General features: G+C 41.1%; 1 protein-coding gene across 1 annotated transcript in view; it reads right to left on the bottom strand.

Moving 5' to 3' along the window:
- The window catches only part of nrxn3a (neurexin 3a), a 219672-nt gene that overhangs the window by 174073 nt on the left and 27527 nt on the right, over positions 1-18072 (bottom strand). The window contains exons 3-4 of the mRNA XM_080870806.1: positions 9301-9324; positions 8177-8203 (exon numbers count right to left, since the gene is read on the bottom strand). Of these exons, the coding sequence (XP_080726932.1) occupies positions 8177-8203; positions 9301-9324 (51 nt within the window). The remainder of the gene's footprint in view (positions 1-8176; positions 8204-9300; positions 9325-18072) is intronic.

The following is an 18072-nucleotide window of genomic DNA, read 5'->3' on the forward strand; positions in this document are numbered from 1 at the left end:
GAACAATTTGTAAATTAGGTCACTGACATTAGTATTTCTCCATCACTGTCTCAATAATGTCCCCCAAATTCAAGCCCCCTCGATGTCCTTCCTACTTTTGTTTTTAATTAGTGTGTTTGACTGTGTTTGACTGTGTTTGACTGTGTTGGCCACTGTATCATGGAAAGGATTATTGCTCAGTTTCCAGCTCAAACAAGCTGCTGTTGGGCCAAAGAAACCACAGTAGACGCACCTCTGTCGAATAGTTACAGACCAGTCTAGAATTCTGTGTCAAAGGTTTTGGAAAAAGAGTAACAGCAGAGCAGCTGAACTACTTATTAGAGAAAGACAATATTATGGATATGTCTCAGTATTGTTTTCACAAACTGCACTCTATCGAAACTGCTTTAACATTTCGGTTTAATTGTATATTAGGTTGATACTTTATTGCAGTATCTTTACAAACAAGCTATAGGCTCATGTACTATCTATCAGAGAGATTTTTTACTGTTTGTATGAATCAAGTGATGTCTGAAGCAACAGCAAGATAACATGCATGGTAGTGATATTGTTCACTCATCGTCATAAACACCAGTGAAAACAGAAAAGTGCATCCTCACAGGCAACAAAACTGAATACGGTTTTATCTCAGGAAAGACTTTACAACTCAGAACTGTTCACATTACAAACTAGTTTCAGCTACGATTGCGACAGCTTTATTGCCAGTGTGCATTTTTGCACACACTCTCTTAACTGCTTCATCACAACGCATAGGCTTATGTAAATGAGCAGAAGGTATACAAAAATGCAATAAAAGAAAAAATACAAACAGAGAACGAAGCTAACAAAAACTGATGAGCCAAAGAAAGAGGGGCAGGCAGTGAAGGAAAGACCATAAAAGAGGAGTAAAAAGATGCAGAGTAAGAAAGCAAAGACAGATAAGTAGAGCAGAGAGGGTGACTGACCATGGAAATAATAAAAAGACAAAAAGAGTCTGACCAGATATCTGAACAAGATGAGGACAGAATCGCTTTATGTCAGCCCAAAACATCAAGAAATGTGACTCCACAACTGCAGACGCACCAAATTTTATTATTCCTTTCTTGCTCTGCTATTCTGCCACCAGTGAGCTGCCATGCAAATGGAGCCAGAACGGAGCCTCTTGTCTGCCTAATACGAGACAACAGGGAGCCTGTGTATGTGTGTGATACCTAATAATGTCTACATCTTGCTCAAGGATTAGACACAGTAACAAGAAAAACCGCACAGGTGGTGAGGGAAGAGGAATCTCCAGGAGCTTACACAAGCTTTTTCTGTGAATGGGGGAAGCCATCACAGGTGTACACAGCGAGATCCAGCCAATCACAGCTTCTCAGGACAAACACCCGACAATCTTTTTGCACTGAAGACTTTGTACCAACACCTACTGCAGCTCTTAAATTTCCAAATGAATTGGCATGCTGAAGTATTATGTGATCATCAAACATAGAGTGGCACCAACTGTACATGCAGTGGAACAAGTCTTTTTAAGTTCAATTAATACTTTATAAAATTATAACAGACGGGAGGCTTTCTGCTTTATAAATCCAGTACACTCTATACTATCTAGAATTTCAGTAGCACATTTACAATCACACATATTAAAGATGTGATGAAGCTGAAAGTAGAAAATGTATTTTAACAGTCCAATGTTAAAAGAAAAAAACTGCTAGCCCTTATGGTAAATGGCCTGTATTTGTATAGCGCTTTACTAGTCCCTAAGGATCCCAAAGCGCTTTACATATCCAGCCATCCACCCATATTCACACACTGGTGATGGCAGCTACATTGTAGCCACAGCCACCCTTGGTCGCACTGACAGAGGCGAGGCTGCTGGACACTGGCGCCACCGGGCCCTCTGACCACCACCAGTAGGCAACGGGTGAAGTGTCTTGCCCAAGGACACAACGACCGAGAGTGTCCAAGCCGGGGATCAAACCGGCAACCTTCCGATTACAAGGCGACCTCCCAACTCTTGAGCCACGATCGCCCTGGGAAGTATTTCTTTCCAAAGACTCAACAGGTTTTATTGGGACTGCAAAGTCCAGCAGTGATTGCTGGACTCTGGACAGGATGGAATGCTGGTGGATCCGAGTTTTAAATCTACCAGACAGGCCAGATTTGTTGACCTTGGTAAGCCACTTTCCAAGTTCTTGATTTAGCTTCTGGATTCTTTCAGGCTTACCCAAACTCTTGACTGGTTGCTCAATGATGGATGAGATGACCGTCCCTAAAATCAGCCAATTCAACTTCCCTTCCTTCAGCACCATGGGCCATTACTTGGAGGGCTTGAAAATTATCCTAGCTCACGTGATGAGCTTAGAAGGATGCTTCCAGGACTATTCTGAGTAGACCAATTGGCAGGTTTTCAGAGAGGCAGCAATTCATGATGGCGGCAGTGGCGTGTCCAGCGGGGTGGCCTGGGGGGGCACAGGCCACCCCCCCAACCAGACTGGCCACCCCAGGTGCCACCCCAAAGGCAAAACAATAAAATTCAATCAAATATCAAATGTCCGATTATGTTTTCACGGTGAAGCTCAGATATCCGAGTGTAAGTGAATGCAGCACCGGCTTCTGCGCTATGTGCATCACGTTAGCAAAGGTAGGAGAGCCAAGCACGAAAGACGGCACTGCAAGAAACAATTTTTCGGTGAAAGAAAATGAGGACAGAATGAATGTCCCGGTAAGTAATATTAAGTTTGTTGAGTTTAGTAAACTTCGGTGAAATTAGAATACCAAGGAAAAAATAACACTTAAAGAATTATTGCAGCCATCAAATATTTCAGACAGTATGCTACTGAGGGCAGCTAACATAAGAGTTCTGAGTTATAAGATATAATCTAAGTCGTAACATTGCTGTATGGAGCTGCAGATTTGGTTGCAGGTTAACATAGCTGGACTGGCCGTCGGGCATATCCCCAGTGACTTATTTTTTATTTTTTTTTGTAATGGCATGAACAATGAGAGGTGGTGGATTGGCCAGATGCAGGTCGATGTGTAGAAATAACTCCGTTGTTTGGTGGTGGCTATGGTGGGGCTTCCACAGAGGCCAGCAGGTGGATGAGGGAAGGGGAGGCAGGAGGAGAGCCCCGAGGCAGCCGCCAGTCCGAGTGTCAGGTGAACTGAACTTCAGGTAAGAAGTTATGACCTGCAGTCTCTCTGGGTCAGATATAAACCAAGTTTAGGTGGAGTTTATTTTCGTTGTGCTGACTTTTTACCCTCAGTTGCAATAACTCGTACTGTGTTCTAGCCAGCTTGACAGAGTTTTTATACAGCTGTTCGGTTGCTATGATGTTACTGATAGTGAACTTTATTTTATTCATAAGGTTAGTTAGTAGAGTTGCCAACGGCTCCTTAAAAAAATGGAATGGTCCCTCAATCAGAGAAAATATTACACGTTTCATATTGAGCTGAGAAGAGACGCAGTTTGTCCCGGACTTTCGCTATAATGAAAAAAAGACACAAAGCTGGATTTATTCTGTCTTTACGCTGCACAGCTGCCTCTTCTTCTCTCATTCTCTCCCCCTCCCTCTCCTGTTGCTGCTTCAATCATGAAACTGATCAATGATCAGCTGATCGGCTTTTCTCTCTCGTTTATTTATCGCCCACTTTGGGCCAGAAAGAGGAAACCAGCAGATGTCGCGCTAAACAACAGCAGCACGTTTAAGCTTGATCAGCTGTTGTTAGAATTTATTTAATATTACTTTCTAGTATCAGCTGATGTTTGCTGGAGCCACAGCTGTAAAGCTGCTGGTCATGATGTCTGTTTGGATATGTGGTGAGAGGGAAACATGAAGATGAAACCAGGAGATGTCCTTACTGGATCATCAGAGCTGAACAGGTGATGGAGAAACAGGTTTACCTTTTAGGTGACATGAATGAGTTGAAGGGAAGTTATGAACTGTTTCTGAGAGATAAATAGCACCAGGATCCTTTTTCTACGTAGCTGACAGCTGGTAACTGTGCAGGGGTGGATCTAGGAAAGTGTTGCCAGGGGGCCAGGTAGGGCATTAACAGGGAGAGGGGGGGGGGGGGGCACAAAGAAATACTTTTCTTTCTTATTCTCATTTAAAATATCTCGCTTTTAAAAAATAATTATCTAAATCTTACAACCAAAGTTTTTATCTGACGTAAAATGTATAGAAATCATACATATACCAACAAGACTGTACATCACTGTCACCACAGGGTTTGTTTTCATTCAAAGGCTTTATGGCTTTACTACCTGGTGGGCCGGTCTGTAGTCAAAATGCCCGATTTTCTGTCCCAGTCCAGCCCTGCAGGTTATACTGGCAGTGTCACCATGCCAGCTGACTGGATTTCATCATCAGCCAGTGTTGTTCTTGATCAATATTACCAAAGTTGACCATAAGGCAGCATAGAAAGTATTTACTTGCTTTCAGGTTTTATTCAAATGTTAGTCTTTTCAGTTGTTTCTCCACTTTTTACCTGTTTCAAAATCAAACACCAGTTTGTAAGAAGATTATCTTCTTTTTTTAACAGGCAGAGAAAGTTTTGCATTGGCTAATTTGTCAATTGTTTGTTACAAATGTTTGTATTTTATTATTCAAAAATGTTTTTGCCCAAAACATATGTGCACTACATGTCAGTAAAAATACTATGCAAATATTGCTGTCCTTGAATGCTGAATAAACACTGACTGATTGTATCTCTTGTACTTTATCAATGCAGTATCTAAAAACTTTGCACCGTAGTGGTTAAAATCTCATTCTAATAAGAGTTAAAAGCGCATTCGGTTATTAGGTTTATAGGATTATTGAATTATGGTTAATGGTTGGTAGAATTTTTTTTTAAAACATTATCTGCCAATTACATCTGCCACCCTTCTCCAAATCTGTGCCCCTACCTGGCCCCCCCAACAAAAATTTTCTAGACACGCCACTGGATGGCGGGGTAGACTTTAAAGTCTTTTGCTTGCTCAGATTGTGGATACATCAGCAAGTGCAATGTGTAACACAAAGGTTATAATCATCTCTCCTAATCAGAAACCCTGGCTAAATGTGGAGGTGAGATCTCTGAAGGATACAGGGCTCAGCGTTTGCATCTGAAGATCCAGTGGCACTGAGAAGAGCAGGGAGGGAATTGGATGCAGATATTAAACTGGGAAAGGCAACCTATGCCCAAAATATACATGGTCATTTTTTCACCAGTGGCCCTTGAAGCATGTGGAAGGAAATAAAGAGCATCACTGGGTTTTAAGACTGTGTGCTCAGGAACTCACCATGGTGTTGACAATTTTAACATCTCTCTCTCTCTGGCTTTGGTCCATTGTTTTCCCAGTGCCCAAAGACCCAGCTGAGAAAGCCATGAGTAACTATTGCCTGGTGGCTTTCACCCCACTTATCATGAAGTGGCTGGAATGGCTGCTTTTGGCCCCATTCAGGAGTCAGTTGACATCAGTGTGGGTCCACAGCAGCATGCATACAGGAAGAACCAGTCTGTCATCCACTCTGCTCTCATGCATGTGTCAGCCTGCTCTTTCTGAACTCTGACTCTGTATTTAATACCATCATTCCACAGACACTAACCAATAAGCTGTTACTGTGTGTAACTGGGTGCTGGACGTCTTGACAGGCAGGCCATCCTCCACCATCAAACTTAAAGCCAGCTCTCCACAACGGTGTGTATGGTGGCCTCTACTGTGTACACTTCTCACGTGATTACTCAGCAAAGTATCCAGGCAATCATATTCTGAAGTTTGTAGATGGCTGTTGTTGGTCTGATCTCTGATCTCTACGTACAGGAAAGAGGTGGAAGAGCAACCTCACATGGGCCACGAATTCAGCCAGTATTATGAAGGAAGCTGATCAATGACTGTTTTTCATGAGGAGGCTGAAGTAGCTGATCTTGGGGTACCGTGTTCTGGTGGAGAGTGTTCTGACTTCTTCTATAATTGTCTGTTATGGCAACTGCTCTGAGGCTGACAAGACGGCGCTGCAGAAATCTGCCCAAAAGGTCACCAACAGCAGTTTCCCTTCTCTGGAGCACGTTTATATTAAGAGATGCAGAATCGGGTATTGAACATCAACAGCATCTATCTAAAAACTAAATTACTGGAAAGCTTAAATGATCTGCTGTTCTGTATCAGTGGTCTGTTTGCATGATTTTGCTTGATAAGATGAATTATCAGTAACATAAATAAACTAAATGCACCTACATTGTTCTCAGACCACAACACACTGGTTACATTTTGAGCATTGTTTAAGGACAACCTGCTCTGTCACTGGTTCCATCAGCCAGGAGAAGATCCTTTATTTTCTCCTGGTTGTTCTGTAAACTGCCCCACAGTGACGCTTGTTCTTTTAACATGTGCAGCTTCTGCACAGGTGTACTGTATACAACTCAGATCAAATTACAAAACACATGCACGCTTTTATAAACAAGCAGAAAGCAACACAGTGTGTTTTTTTCCTTCTTCAATTAAAGTTGGCTTAATTACTTGCTTACTCCAAGCACTCTCTGTGAAAAGCCATTACACAAGAGAAGTGAATACAGACAAATACACACCTTTAAAACATCAAACACATAACACTGCACTGCTCTTAAACACTCACAGAGCAACCGTCGCTTTTCATAGAGGTGGAAAAGGAAAGATTTTGAAAAAGCTGTACCTTTGCTTTTAGCTAGAAGAGCAGGGGAGGCGGAGACAGCACAGAATCCACAGCCAAGAGTGCCCAGAGAGGGGAGAAGAAGAAGAGGGAAATTTAGTCCAAATTATAGCAGACACCAACCATATCATGTCATAGAATTCAATAATGCACAGCACCATCTTTGATGTAACTGTACATCTCAAACACATGAAAGCCACGAGCAGTAACTACTCAAATAGAGGACTTCTGGGAAAAGGGGCGGATAGAACACTCATCAGGAAAATGAGGAAATTTGTATAATATCTAAAAGTAGAGATGCATGCATGAAAATAAACTTACAATATATATTACATGACCATGCAGAGCTGTTTCACTAATTTACCCTTTCATTCATACTCATGCATTTTGTCCCGTTTCTACTGACATTCATTCCTCTTCTTTCCACTGCATACTTTCACCTCTCCGGTCTTCCTACTCTCACTAGACATCTCAGTGTGTCTCTCTTGACATTACGACACGTTTTCTCCAGATAGAAATAGTGCAGCCCTTCTGACCTTCTCTATACTTCTCCATCAACATTCTCAGAGCAAGCATCACATTTGTAATTCTCGTTCTGCTGCTCACTGATCATCGGGTCACTTTAAAAACTCTTTCTCATAGCTTCATGGTATGGTTCCACTCCCTCTGTAGCCATCAGTACCGGCACAGCTCCTCTCTCCTAGACATCTACACACCTGCACCAGTGTGTGATGTGGACCAAGTGCCTTTCACTCTCAATCCCTTTTTAAAGCTGCTCACTTCCTCCTTATTAATTCTCTGCACTTTCTGAATCACTAACTTTCCTCCATCCATCCTAATCTCTCTCTCATCTTTCTTCATTTATCTGCTTCTCAGAGTACTCCTCCCATCTTCGTACCACACCTGTAACTTGTTACTACATTTCCATCTCTATTCCTTTTTTTTTAGTGTGCGCAGTGAACACCCGTGTCCATCTCTATCACTAATCACCCTGACCTGTTTCACATTGTTTCTAGCTCAATCACTGCCAATCCATCTTTCTCCTTAGTGTCACGTTTTACATACAAACCAATAAAAGCCTTTTTCTTTGCCTTTCCCACTCCTTCCTTTGGGAAATGCCTTTTCTGTCCTGTGCATCCTCATTCCACCAAAAGACAATTGTCCTTGTCTTCTTTCCTCTGTCCACAGTATAAATCATACACCTCCTTGGCTGTTTCTGTCTCACTTCATCTCTGAACTTCCTCCTTCAACTTCCACCCTGTAACGCTTGGCTCTGCCCGATTTCCAGAAACACTCTACAGACTACGTCTGATGCTGCCCACTGTAGCTACAGTCTCTCCAGGACAACACATTTCAGGAAAAAAACAAGCTTTGTTTGTTACAGTTTTCTTAGGACAGTAAAAAGAAGGAGAGAGGGGAAATAAAATAACATCGTGTATTGAACAACACCATCAAAAACAACCACAGCACAGCACAACAGAGTCACAACCAAAGATAGACTTGTAGCAAAGACATAAAGAGAGGCATACCTTGCTCTGCCATCATATGTGCAAGGCCTTAAGAAAATAGGAAAGGTATAAAAGAGAGGAAAGAGAGAGAATATTTCAGCAAAGAGAACACTTAGTTTCAATACCCTCTGGTATTGTGATGATTCATGCTTTTACTCATAGTGAAAGCATAACATCAGATCACACAGGTGCCACAAAGCTTCCTGTGCCTGAGCAGGAGGCTTCCTCGTAACGAGTATAACACATAAAAAGCTCATGTGTGCTTTTTACGTTTGTGTAGCAGAACTCAACTGACCTGCTGTACAGACATAAAAATGCGATTTTTGCTCTTTGCTCTTTGGCTGTTTGAGGCAGCAAACACAAATTATAAACACATTATTGAAATGTCTTCAGTTTATTAGTTTATGTCCCTGTCACGCTAACACACAGCTGCTTATTTAAACATCCAGTTGATGGGAGTGACATGTCTGTTTTTCTGTTTCTGGTTATTGTCCAGTTCTATTTTTTGGTTTAGTCTTTTTTTAGTATTATAGCTGCTTTAAAATGAATTGTGACAGAATATATAATATTTTAAATATGATTTCCTGAAGGCCAGCTCGTGAGCTGTCCAAGCATTTGACACACCATGAATGTCCTGTGAAGTTTTAGTCCACAAGAACTGAATTTCATCACTTTTGTGCAAAGACAGTAAAATAATGAGAATTAATGCAATGCTCTAGTTTAATAAATTCTTTGTTTTCAATCAGATACTTAAATATCTCTATAGAACTTGTTAGAGGTAAGTAATCTGTAACTACTGGTATGATGAGACAGCCCAAGAGGCAGGATCCTATAATCTGTGTTGAAAATCAGATTTCTGAAGGAATAAACAGAAATATTATGGACATTTGTAACTGAAAGATAAACCTAATATCTGCACATGGTTGAATAATTAACACATAGTGTCATAGTAATAGTCTTAGTCATTTGTCCCTCCTTTGTAAAAGAAATATCCCATTTCAGGGAATGCAATGTGAATTATGTTAAAGCACAGACAGGAACATTTCATTAAGCTGGAACAGTAGCTTCACATTGTCGTCACCAAGTCTGTTTGCACTTGTCTGAATATCTGCTTCCATCTGACATTATTCACTAAAAACACTCACCTGGCATGTTGTTGCTGTTGATTTCTAGAGCAAAAAAAAGGAGACAAAGAAAACAAGCAAAGGTAGTATTAGAAACACACTTGTTTCTTGCATGCTGACTATCATGCAAATAATTACACACATAGTTCATACAGAGGGCTGGCAGTACACTCAGCCTTTTGCATGTTCTTTACAATGCAGAATGTTTCAGCAAGTAGCACTTAAAGCAGCAGCACTTTGAACCACAATCACGACAGGAAATACAAAGAGAAATGTTCAGCACAAAAAGGCATTTGTTCTCACGCATGTGTGCATTTCCCCTTATCCTGCATTGAAGTCACATTACCTCATTTATTCTGTAATAGTATACTGTTACTACAGCACGAAGACATGCAAAGAAAAAATAAAAATGTCAAATGTTAAAGCCAGAAAGGCCCTAATGTCAAAGATCTACGGTTGTGGTCTGAGACTCATTATGGGCATCTTTCAGGGTGGAGTAACTGTACAGGGGCGATCGTGGCTCAAGAGTTAGGAGTTCGCCTTGTAATCGGAAGGTTGCCGGTTCGAGCCCCTGCTCGGACAGTCTCTGTCGTTGTGTCCTTGGGCAAGACACTTCACCCGTTGCCTACTGGTGGTGGTCAGAGGGCCCAGTGGCGCCAGTGTCCGGCAGCCTCGCCTCTGTCAGTGCGCCCCAGGGTGGCTGTGGCTACAATGTAGCTGCCATCACCAGTGTGTGAATGTGTGCGTGAATGGGTGGATGACTGGATATGTAAAGCGCTTTGGGGTCCTTAGGGACTAGTAAAAGCGCTATATAAATACAGGCCATTTACAGAACAGATCTTTATTTAAGTATTAGGTGCAATCCCCAACCTCAGTATAAATACAGGATCTACATGTCTACATTAATCCCCATGAATATTTGGTGAAATGTCCCTTAGCAAGTTGAACCTTAACAGGATACGTTTGTATCAACAAGCTTGTGACAAAACTCTGGTTGGATAACTGACCACAGTTCTCTTTCTTAGCTCTTGGATCTTCAGGCCAATCAGAAGAGTGCTGCCAAACAAATTATGCTGACAGAAAGAAGTCAATCATGATCACTAACAAAACGTTTAACAGGCCTTGGCCTTGTCATGTTATAAAACATCCATCCATCCATCCATCCTCATCCGCTTTATCCGAGTATAAAATAATAATGCAGAATTCAGCTGACTGCAGTGAGATTTTACACACTTTATTTATTTGAGCCTGTATATGCACTTTTGACCCACTGGTGTCAAGACAACCATCTCACCCTCAACGTCGCAAAGACAAAGGAGTTGATAGTGGACTTCCGGAGGTGCAGAGAAGTACACACCCCCATCACCATCAACGGCGCTGCTGTGGAGAGAGTGAGCAGCTTCCGCTTCCTTGGTGTACACCTGGCTGAGGATCTTACGTGGTCAGTACACACAAACAAAACAGTGAAGAAGGCGCAGCAGCGCCTCTTCTTTCTCAGGAGACTGAAAAGATTCGGCATGAGCCCCCGCATCCTCATAAATGCCACTTGTTTTGCACATATTCAACTCTGTATATTCTATATATTTTATTATTATTATTTTTTTTTTTTTTTTTTTTACTATTTAATTTGTAAAAATGTGTATACACACACACACACACACACACACACACACACACACGTAGGAAAATATTTAGTATACACATCCAGAAATGCATACACTATTACATATTGTACATATATTTATTAGTTTCAGGTTGGCCATTCTTGTATTTTGCTCGTTTGTGTTGTTGTGTTTGCACATCTCTGTTGCTTGTGGGGCTCGCACACAAGAATTTCACTCGCATGTGCTGTGCCAGTGTGCCTGCACATGTGATGTGACAATAAAAGTGATTTGATTTGATTTGATTTGATTTGATTTGACCCTGCGTGGGTTAGATGATGATGATTGGATGTGAACTTGTGATCACAACTGCATGTTTGCATATCCACAGATACAAATGTGGAAATATGGAGCTATTTGAGCTTTTGTCACAGATGCAAGAAAACTGAGCTTCTATATGAGTTTCAATCTATTTTTTACGTACAAATTTACTTACATTAGCAAAATAATCCACTAAGACAATGATGGCAACAAAAAAATAGATCTCTGTATAACTTAGTTTGCTACACAGAACTCATACTGTATGCTGTTAAAAGCAGTACAAATTATCATTGCAACTAATATTTATTTACCTTGAACACAGGCTTGGAGAGAAACCCAACAAAATCAGTGATTTAAAGCCACTGGAAACCAATTTTAGGTGGAACATTGTTTGTTTGCTTGCTTCTTAATCCAGTTAACCTGTAAATCACTTAATTCAAGAAATGAATAATTGTGGAATCTATAAAGAACAAGTTAGCAAAGAACAAATTTTAGATTGTATTTCTCTGCTATTGTTGTTCCTGGGAGCCTGTCACAACAGCATGAAATATCTTTCCATGTGTTCAGTTGAAACTTTGAAAATGCAAACTTCACACATAGACTGGGACTACATTTCAACCAGTGGTGCTGAGGATCTTGTCAAAATGATAAACGCAGAAAAGTACCAGCAGATTGTGATCCTCCATGCTATAGCATCTCAAAAGCATCACATGTACTGCTTCATTTTTCAGTATGTCATTAATCCCAAATAGGCATAGCTGGACTGGCCATCGGCAATTTTTCTTTTTTTCGTTTTTTTCCCGTAACGGTATAAACAATGAAAGGTGGTGGATTGGCCAGATGCTGGGAGATGTGTAAAAATAACTCAGTTGTTTGGTGGTGGCTATGGCGGGGCTTCCACAGATTCAGTAACATTAGCAAGTGGTGGAGGGCAGCAGGTGCAACACGCTGGCAGGTGGATGAAATGCAGGAGGAGCAGAGACCCGAGGCGGTGAACTGAACTTCAGGTAAGAAGTTATGACCTGCAGTCTCTCTGGGTCAGATATAAACCAAGTTTAGGTGGAGTTTATTCTCGTTATGCTGAGTTTTTACAGTCAGTTACAATAACTCGTACTGCGTACTAGCTAGCATGACGGAGTTTATATACAGCTGGGCGGGTGCTATGATGTTAATGATGTTGAACTTGTTTTGTCTTATTTTATTTATAAGGTTAGTTAGTAGAGTTTCCAACCGTCCAGTAAAAAACAGAATCGAAAAGACAATATTACACGTTTCGTATTGAGGTGAAAAGGAACAGTTTGTCCCGGACTTCAGCTACAATGAAAAAGACACAAAGCTGGAATTATTGTCTTTGCTGCACAGCTGCCTCTTCTTTTCTCATCCTCTCCCCCTCCCTCTCCTGTTTCTACTTCAATCATGAAACTGATCAGTGATCAGCTGATCGGCTTTTCTCTCTTGTTTATTTATCGTCCACTTTGCGCCAGAAAGAGGAAACCAGCGGATGTCGCGTTAAACAACAGCAGCACGTTTAAGCTTGATCAGCTGTTGTTAGAATGTGTTTAATATTAATTTCTAGTATCAGCTGATGTTTGCTGGAGCCACAGCTGTAAAGCTGCTGGTCATGATGTCGGTTTGGATATGTGGTGAGAGGGAAACATGAAGATGAAACCAGGAGATGTCCTTACTGAATCATCAGAGCTGAACAGGTGATGGAGAAACAGGTTTACCTTTTAGGTGACATGAATGGGTTGAAGTTATGAACTGTTTCTGAGAGACTAATAACACCAGGATCCTTTTTTTTAATGTAGCTGACAGCTGGTAACTGTGCAGGGGCGGGTCTAGGAAAGTTTTGCCAGGGGGGCAGGTGGGGCATTAAAAGGGAAAGGGGGGCACAAAGAAATACTTTTCATTCTTATTCTCATTTAAAATGTCTCACTTTTAACAAATAATTATCTGAATCTTGCAACAAATGTTTTCATCTGATGTAAAATGTATAGAAATCCATTATTGTACATAGTAATTTTTTTAGGGTCCTATCATAATTTAGTTTAGTTTAGTTAGTCCCAACACTGCTGACAACTGATCCATTCTGTAGTTGGTATCCGTAGCCAGTCTTGTTAATGATCTCACTGAGGGGATTCAGGCCTATGCAGAACAGCAGTGGGGACAGAGCGTCTCCTTGGTAGATCCCTCACTTGATGGTGACTTGTGCTATGGGCTTGAGGTTGGCCTCTAGTGTTGTACGCCACACCCCCACTGGAGTGCACTCCAAACTGTACGGCCTCAAGGTTAATGCCGAGAAGACCAAAGTCCTGACCACCGACGGCTTACCAACGATCATCCATCTCGACGGTGTGCAGATCAAACAAGTCCAACAATTTCAATATCTGGGGTCCCTCGTCGAGGAGAAGAAAGTGGCATCATCAGTGGAGAGACGCTCCAGAATTGGGCAGGCGGCGGCAGCATTCGCTTCCCTGCTCTGGTGCATCTGGAAGAAGAACAACATCTCATTGGCGACAAAGATCCGCCTTTACCGAACCCTGATCATGCCCATTCTACTTTACGCCGCAGAGACGTGGACAATGCTCAAACACAACCTGAGCAAGCTCAAAGTTTTCCAAATGCATTGCCTTAGATGCATTCTCGGCGTTTCCCTTCGCGACCGTCATTCGAATGACATCTACCTCACCAGCTGCGGCAGCCAACCGACGATCGGCCACCTAATCCAGCGCCGCCGATTTCGTTGGTTTGGCCACATTTGTTGAATGGACCCGAGCCGCTACCCCCATGGCCTACTCTGGTTGACCCGCCCCACCGATTGGAGGGTGCATCGAAATGCACCAAAGAAGACATGGATGAAACAAATCCCGGATGATTTGAAGGCCCTTCGACTTGACCTCGAGCAGGCAAGAACCATCGCCCTAGATCGAAAAGCGTGGAAGATAATCGTTGGTCAAGCAAGAGAACCTGCGGCACCTACAGCAGCGTACTGGTTGCGCGGCAGACCACCACCGCTGGTCACCCGCTAAGGACAAGAAGAGAAGAGAGACACCCCCACTGAGTTCCTGATGAAGTCCTGTTGATGTTGCATAGGTCTAGGCCTTCCAGGATCCAGGTGTGGGGCATTGAGTCATAGGCCTTCTTGTAGTCAATCCAGGTAGTGCACAGGTTGGTCAGCCTAGTCTTGCAGTCTCGGGTGACTGCTCCATCTACCAGTAGCTGGTGTTTTCTGCCTCTGGTATTCTTGCAAATTCCTTTCTCATCTATTGAGCCATGTTCATCTTAGCCGCTACGATGCCTGACAGGAGCTTCCACGTGGTGCTGAGGCGGGTTATTGGTCGGTAGTTGGAGGGGACCGGTCCCTTCTGGGGGTCCTTGGGTGTCAGGACTGCCCAGCCTTCGGTTAGCCATTCTGGGTATCTCTCATTGACTGGCTGGTTATTAGCTGGTTCATATGTACGATGGAGTGCAGTCAGCTTCTTCAGCCAGTAGGCGTGAATCATGTCAGGGCTTGGTGGTGTCCAACTCCTCATACTGGAAAGCCAGTCTTGGATGTCTGCCTGTTCAGAAAGGTTGCTGTGGTCTGATATTAGGTCCACCAGCTACTTGGCATTGGTGTAGTGTAAGTAACGGAACCCCATAACTAAGAAGATTCCTCATTTACATTAACAACAAATGGAAGTCTGTCAGATAGAGTCGAGTCACACCATTACAGCACAGTTCCTTTGATACCAATTGTGTGCTCTAATCTATATAATAAAATATTATTGTCAAGAATATCAAATGATGCACTGAGGTGTAGCACGATAAGTTGCCTCAAGGCACTATATAAAATAACACTGAATTGAATTAAACTGAATCGAATAAGTCCACTTTCTGAGGCAATGTAAAGATAATTGGTAACATTCACTCGTGCTGTTTCTGCACTATAGTCTGAATCCTGACTGAAACTCCGCAAATAAACAAGTTCTTTGCATACACTTGTCCAGCTATTTTTGAACTATTCTTACAATATTTTGTTAATAAAATGAAGCATAGAAATTGGTCTATACAATAATTTGCTATGACAGTAAAAGCTTTTTTAAGTAAATAATTAATTGCCGCAATCGTAAAACAGGTCTGTTTTAATAAAGATAAACTGATCATATTTAAAACTGAAACATTAATGAATTGTAGGAATTAGACTTATTGATGATTTAAAGGAGAAAATGAATGAAAATAAGTAAATAAGGATAGGAGGGTAACAGTACTAGCAAACATCAGCGACCACTACAGGCACGTCTGTGGGAAGGCGACTTTTAAAGAAATGAGTGAAGTCATCACTAGTCAAAGCTAAAGCAATAGCTCAACAGAGCTCAAACTCTCTATTAGCCTGGGTACAAGGCTGACAACCTGGCAGGTTCCCATTTTCCTCTTTCTTACATATGGTAAGATGTCCTAGCTTTACAAAGACCCTTTTTTTTTCTTATAGAGCAATTATTTATCCAGGCCAAATGAAGATCTTCTAAATTAGCAAGGTGTCATTTCCTCTCCAACTTATGAGTTCTTTACTTGAAGGCTCATATTTGTGGGTTGTACCAGGGAGTCAAATGTCTCTGACTGGTTGCTTTCTTTTTCAGAAGAGCCACAGTATCCAGATTTGTATGCAGTCATGAATTAATACTGCTGCAAGATAACGGACTTCTGTACATAAAGTACAATTTAGGTAGCTGTTGCTCTTTGTTACTATTGCAAGTCATTCCCTTTTGTCTCTACTGCAGCTATGTTTGGTCTCTTCCTGTTAAACTGAAATTCTTCTATTAACTTATCAATTCTCCCAAGTGCTTGCTCATAAGAGATCATCTGATCATTGGGCTTTTCTAATATAGTAAGGCTTGCTTTGAGACAGCTGTTGTTGTAAACTGGCATTATAAGACTGAACAGAACAGCTATCTAACTTTTGTTGACACCGGTGATTTACAGGTAACTAGGGAAATATTGAAATGTGATCTGCCACACCATTGTCTTGAGAAATATGGTAGTCTCAAAAGCAAAATGGGATGATATTTGAATTAGTGTTAATTCACTTTAAGTTTTTTAATCAGGTTTTCTAACAGGCCCAATTTAATCAAAAACATTTTCTGAACCAATCACAGATAGAGCAGGGCGATATGACCAAAAATATTTATCACGATATATATTTGAAAATTTGCGATAACGATATAACCGACGATATAATTGATGCGAGACAAAATACAACTCCACAACATTACTAGCGCAAAAAGACAACCTTCCATTTATTTTCACTTAAACAAGAAGCTGGTTTTTATGTACATTAAAGCTTTATAAAAATGTAACAGTGCAAATGCAAATTCCTTGCTGAAAGTTTAACCAAAAGGCATTTCCAGTAGAAATGGGCTGACATATCCTGAGCATAACCATATATAATATCCACTGAAGTTAAAAATAGGTGCTTTGCAACATTAAACTGCAGTGTGCAGTACGTATTTTTCGGACCATAAGGTGCACGGGATTATAAGGCACATTAAGCGAAACAAAGCAGTCAGATAAATCAAACTTTATTAAACTCATTCTTCTTGCTTCCTCCACTTCTGTACCATTGATTCATTAATGTTGAATTCTCTGGCAGCTGCTCTATTCCCATGTTGTTGCAGTATATTAATGACTAACCTCGTATTGTGGATGGATTATCTCAGTTGTTCTCCTGACTGAAGTTTGGTCCGTTTACAGCATCCTGCCATGCGATTGCATTTGTCTCTAACCATGAAGAACCTTCACGTTAACTTTTATAAGTGGAAAAGTGTTAGTGTTCGTCCTCCAGCTTCACTGTTTATGTTATGCTAACATAGCTGTGTCGCTAGCGATCACGTAGCACATCATTATATACCAGCTAGCCCAACTTCAGTAACCCTACAAACGTCACTGCTGTTTAGTTTCCTGTCTTCATTTATGTTGGAAGTGATAGCAGAGCTGTACGTTTGATTTTTTTCAGAAATCTCTCCGTCAGAACATGCTATATCATGCTTAGGTAACTAGCGAAACTAGCGAGCTAACTTCCGCTAGCTTCCTGCTAACTTCTAACTCCGTTAAATGTAATAACTTTTGTTTTCATGGATGCCTGGAAGTTAAACTTTATAGTTACACCTGGTAAAGCAGCAATGCTGATCGTTTTATTAAAGATGAAAGAATTTAGACAGTTTTTAACTCTAAGTGATGCTGCAGTGTTGTTTGACCTGAAGATTACGGAGTTTAGGACCCAGATTACTCCCAGATTTAAGAGCATCTTAGTCCGACAAATATGACAATGACAACGGCTGCTTGCATGTTCTGCAAAAAAATGTGCTTTGTTGTGTATCTGACGGACAAACACCAAACCAGTTCCACATCACGGAAGTTGCACCATTTTTACAAACCAATTCTGGTTCATCTGTTTCACTCAACAATCGGCCATGTGCGTATGAAAACAAAGGCACTGCGCATGCGCGTTTTACTCCCATTCTATCGCGATATTTCATTTTCCTATCGTTGCCTAACATTATACCGGTATTACCGTGAACGGTATAATATGGCCCAGCCCTAATCACAGATATATAAACTAGTTTGATTGATTTTTTTATTATCTACATTTTGAAAAAGTAAAAGACTATAGACAAGTAAAGCAGTGTTGTTATGTTAACCTAATTAAATACACTCAATTAGGTTACATTTAATTAAATATTTGACCCAAACTTTAGCTCTTATCCATTATTACTGACAGATGAGTCAATTCTTATTTATCAAATACAATATATAAAATATATTAAAAAGGTAAAATGGTAAAAACAAAAAAAGAGAAAGAAAAAAGTCATGCAAGTGAGTTATGACAAATTCT

The sequence above is a fragment of the Rhamphochromis sp. 'chilingali' genome (genome assembly GCF_963969265.1).
Source record: "Rhamphochromis sp. 'chilingali' genome assembly, chromosome: 21".
Classification (NCBI taxonomy): Eukaryota; Metazoa; Chordata; class Actinopteri; order Cichliformes; family Cichlidae; genus Rhamphochromis; species Rhamphochromis sp. 'chilingali'.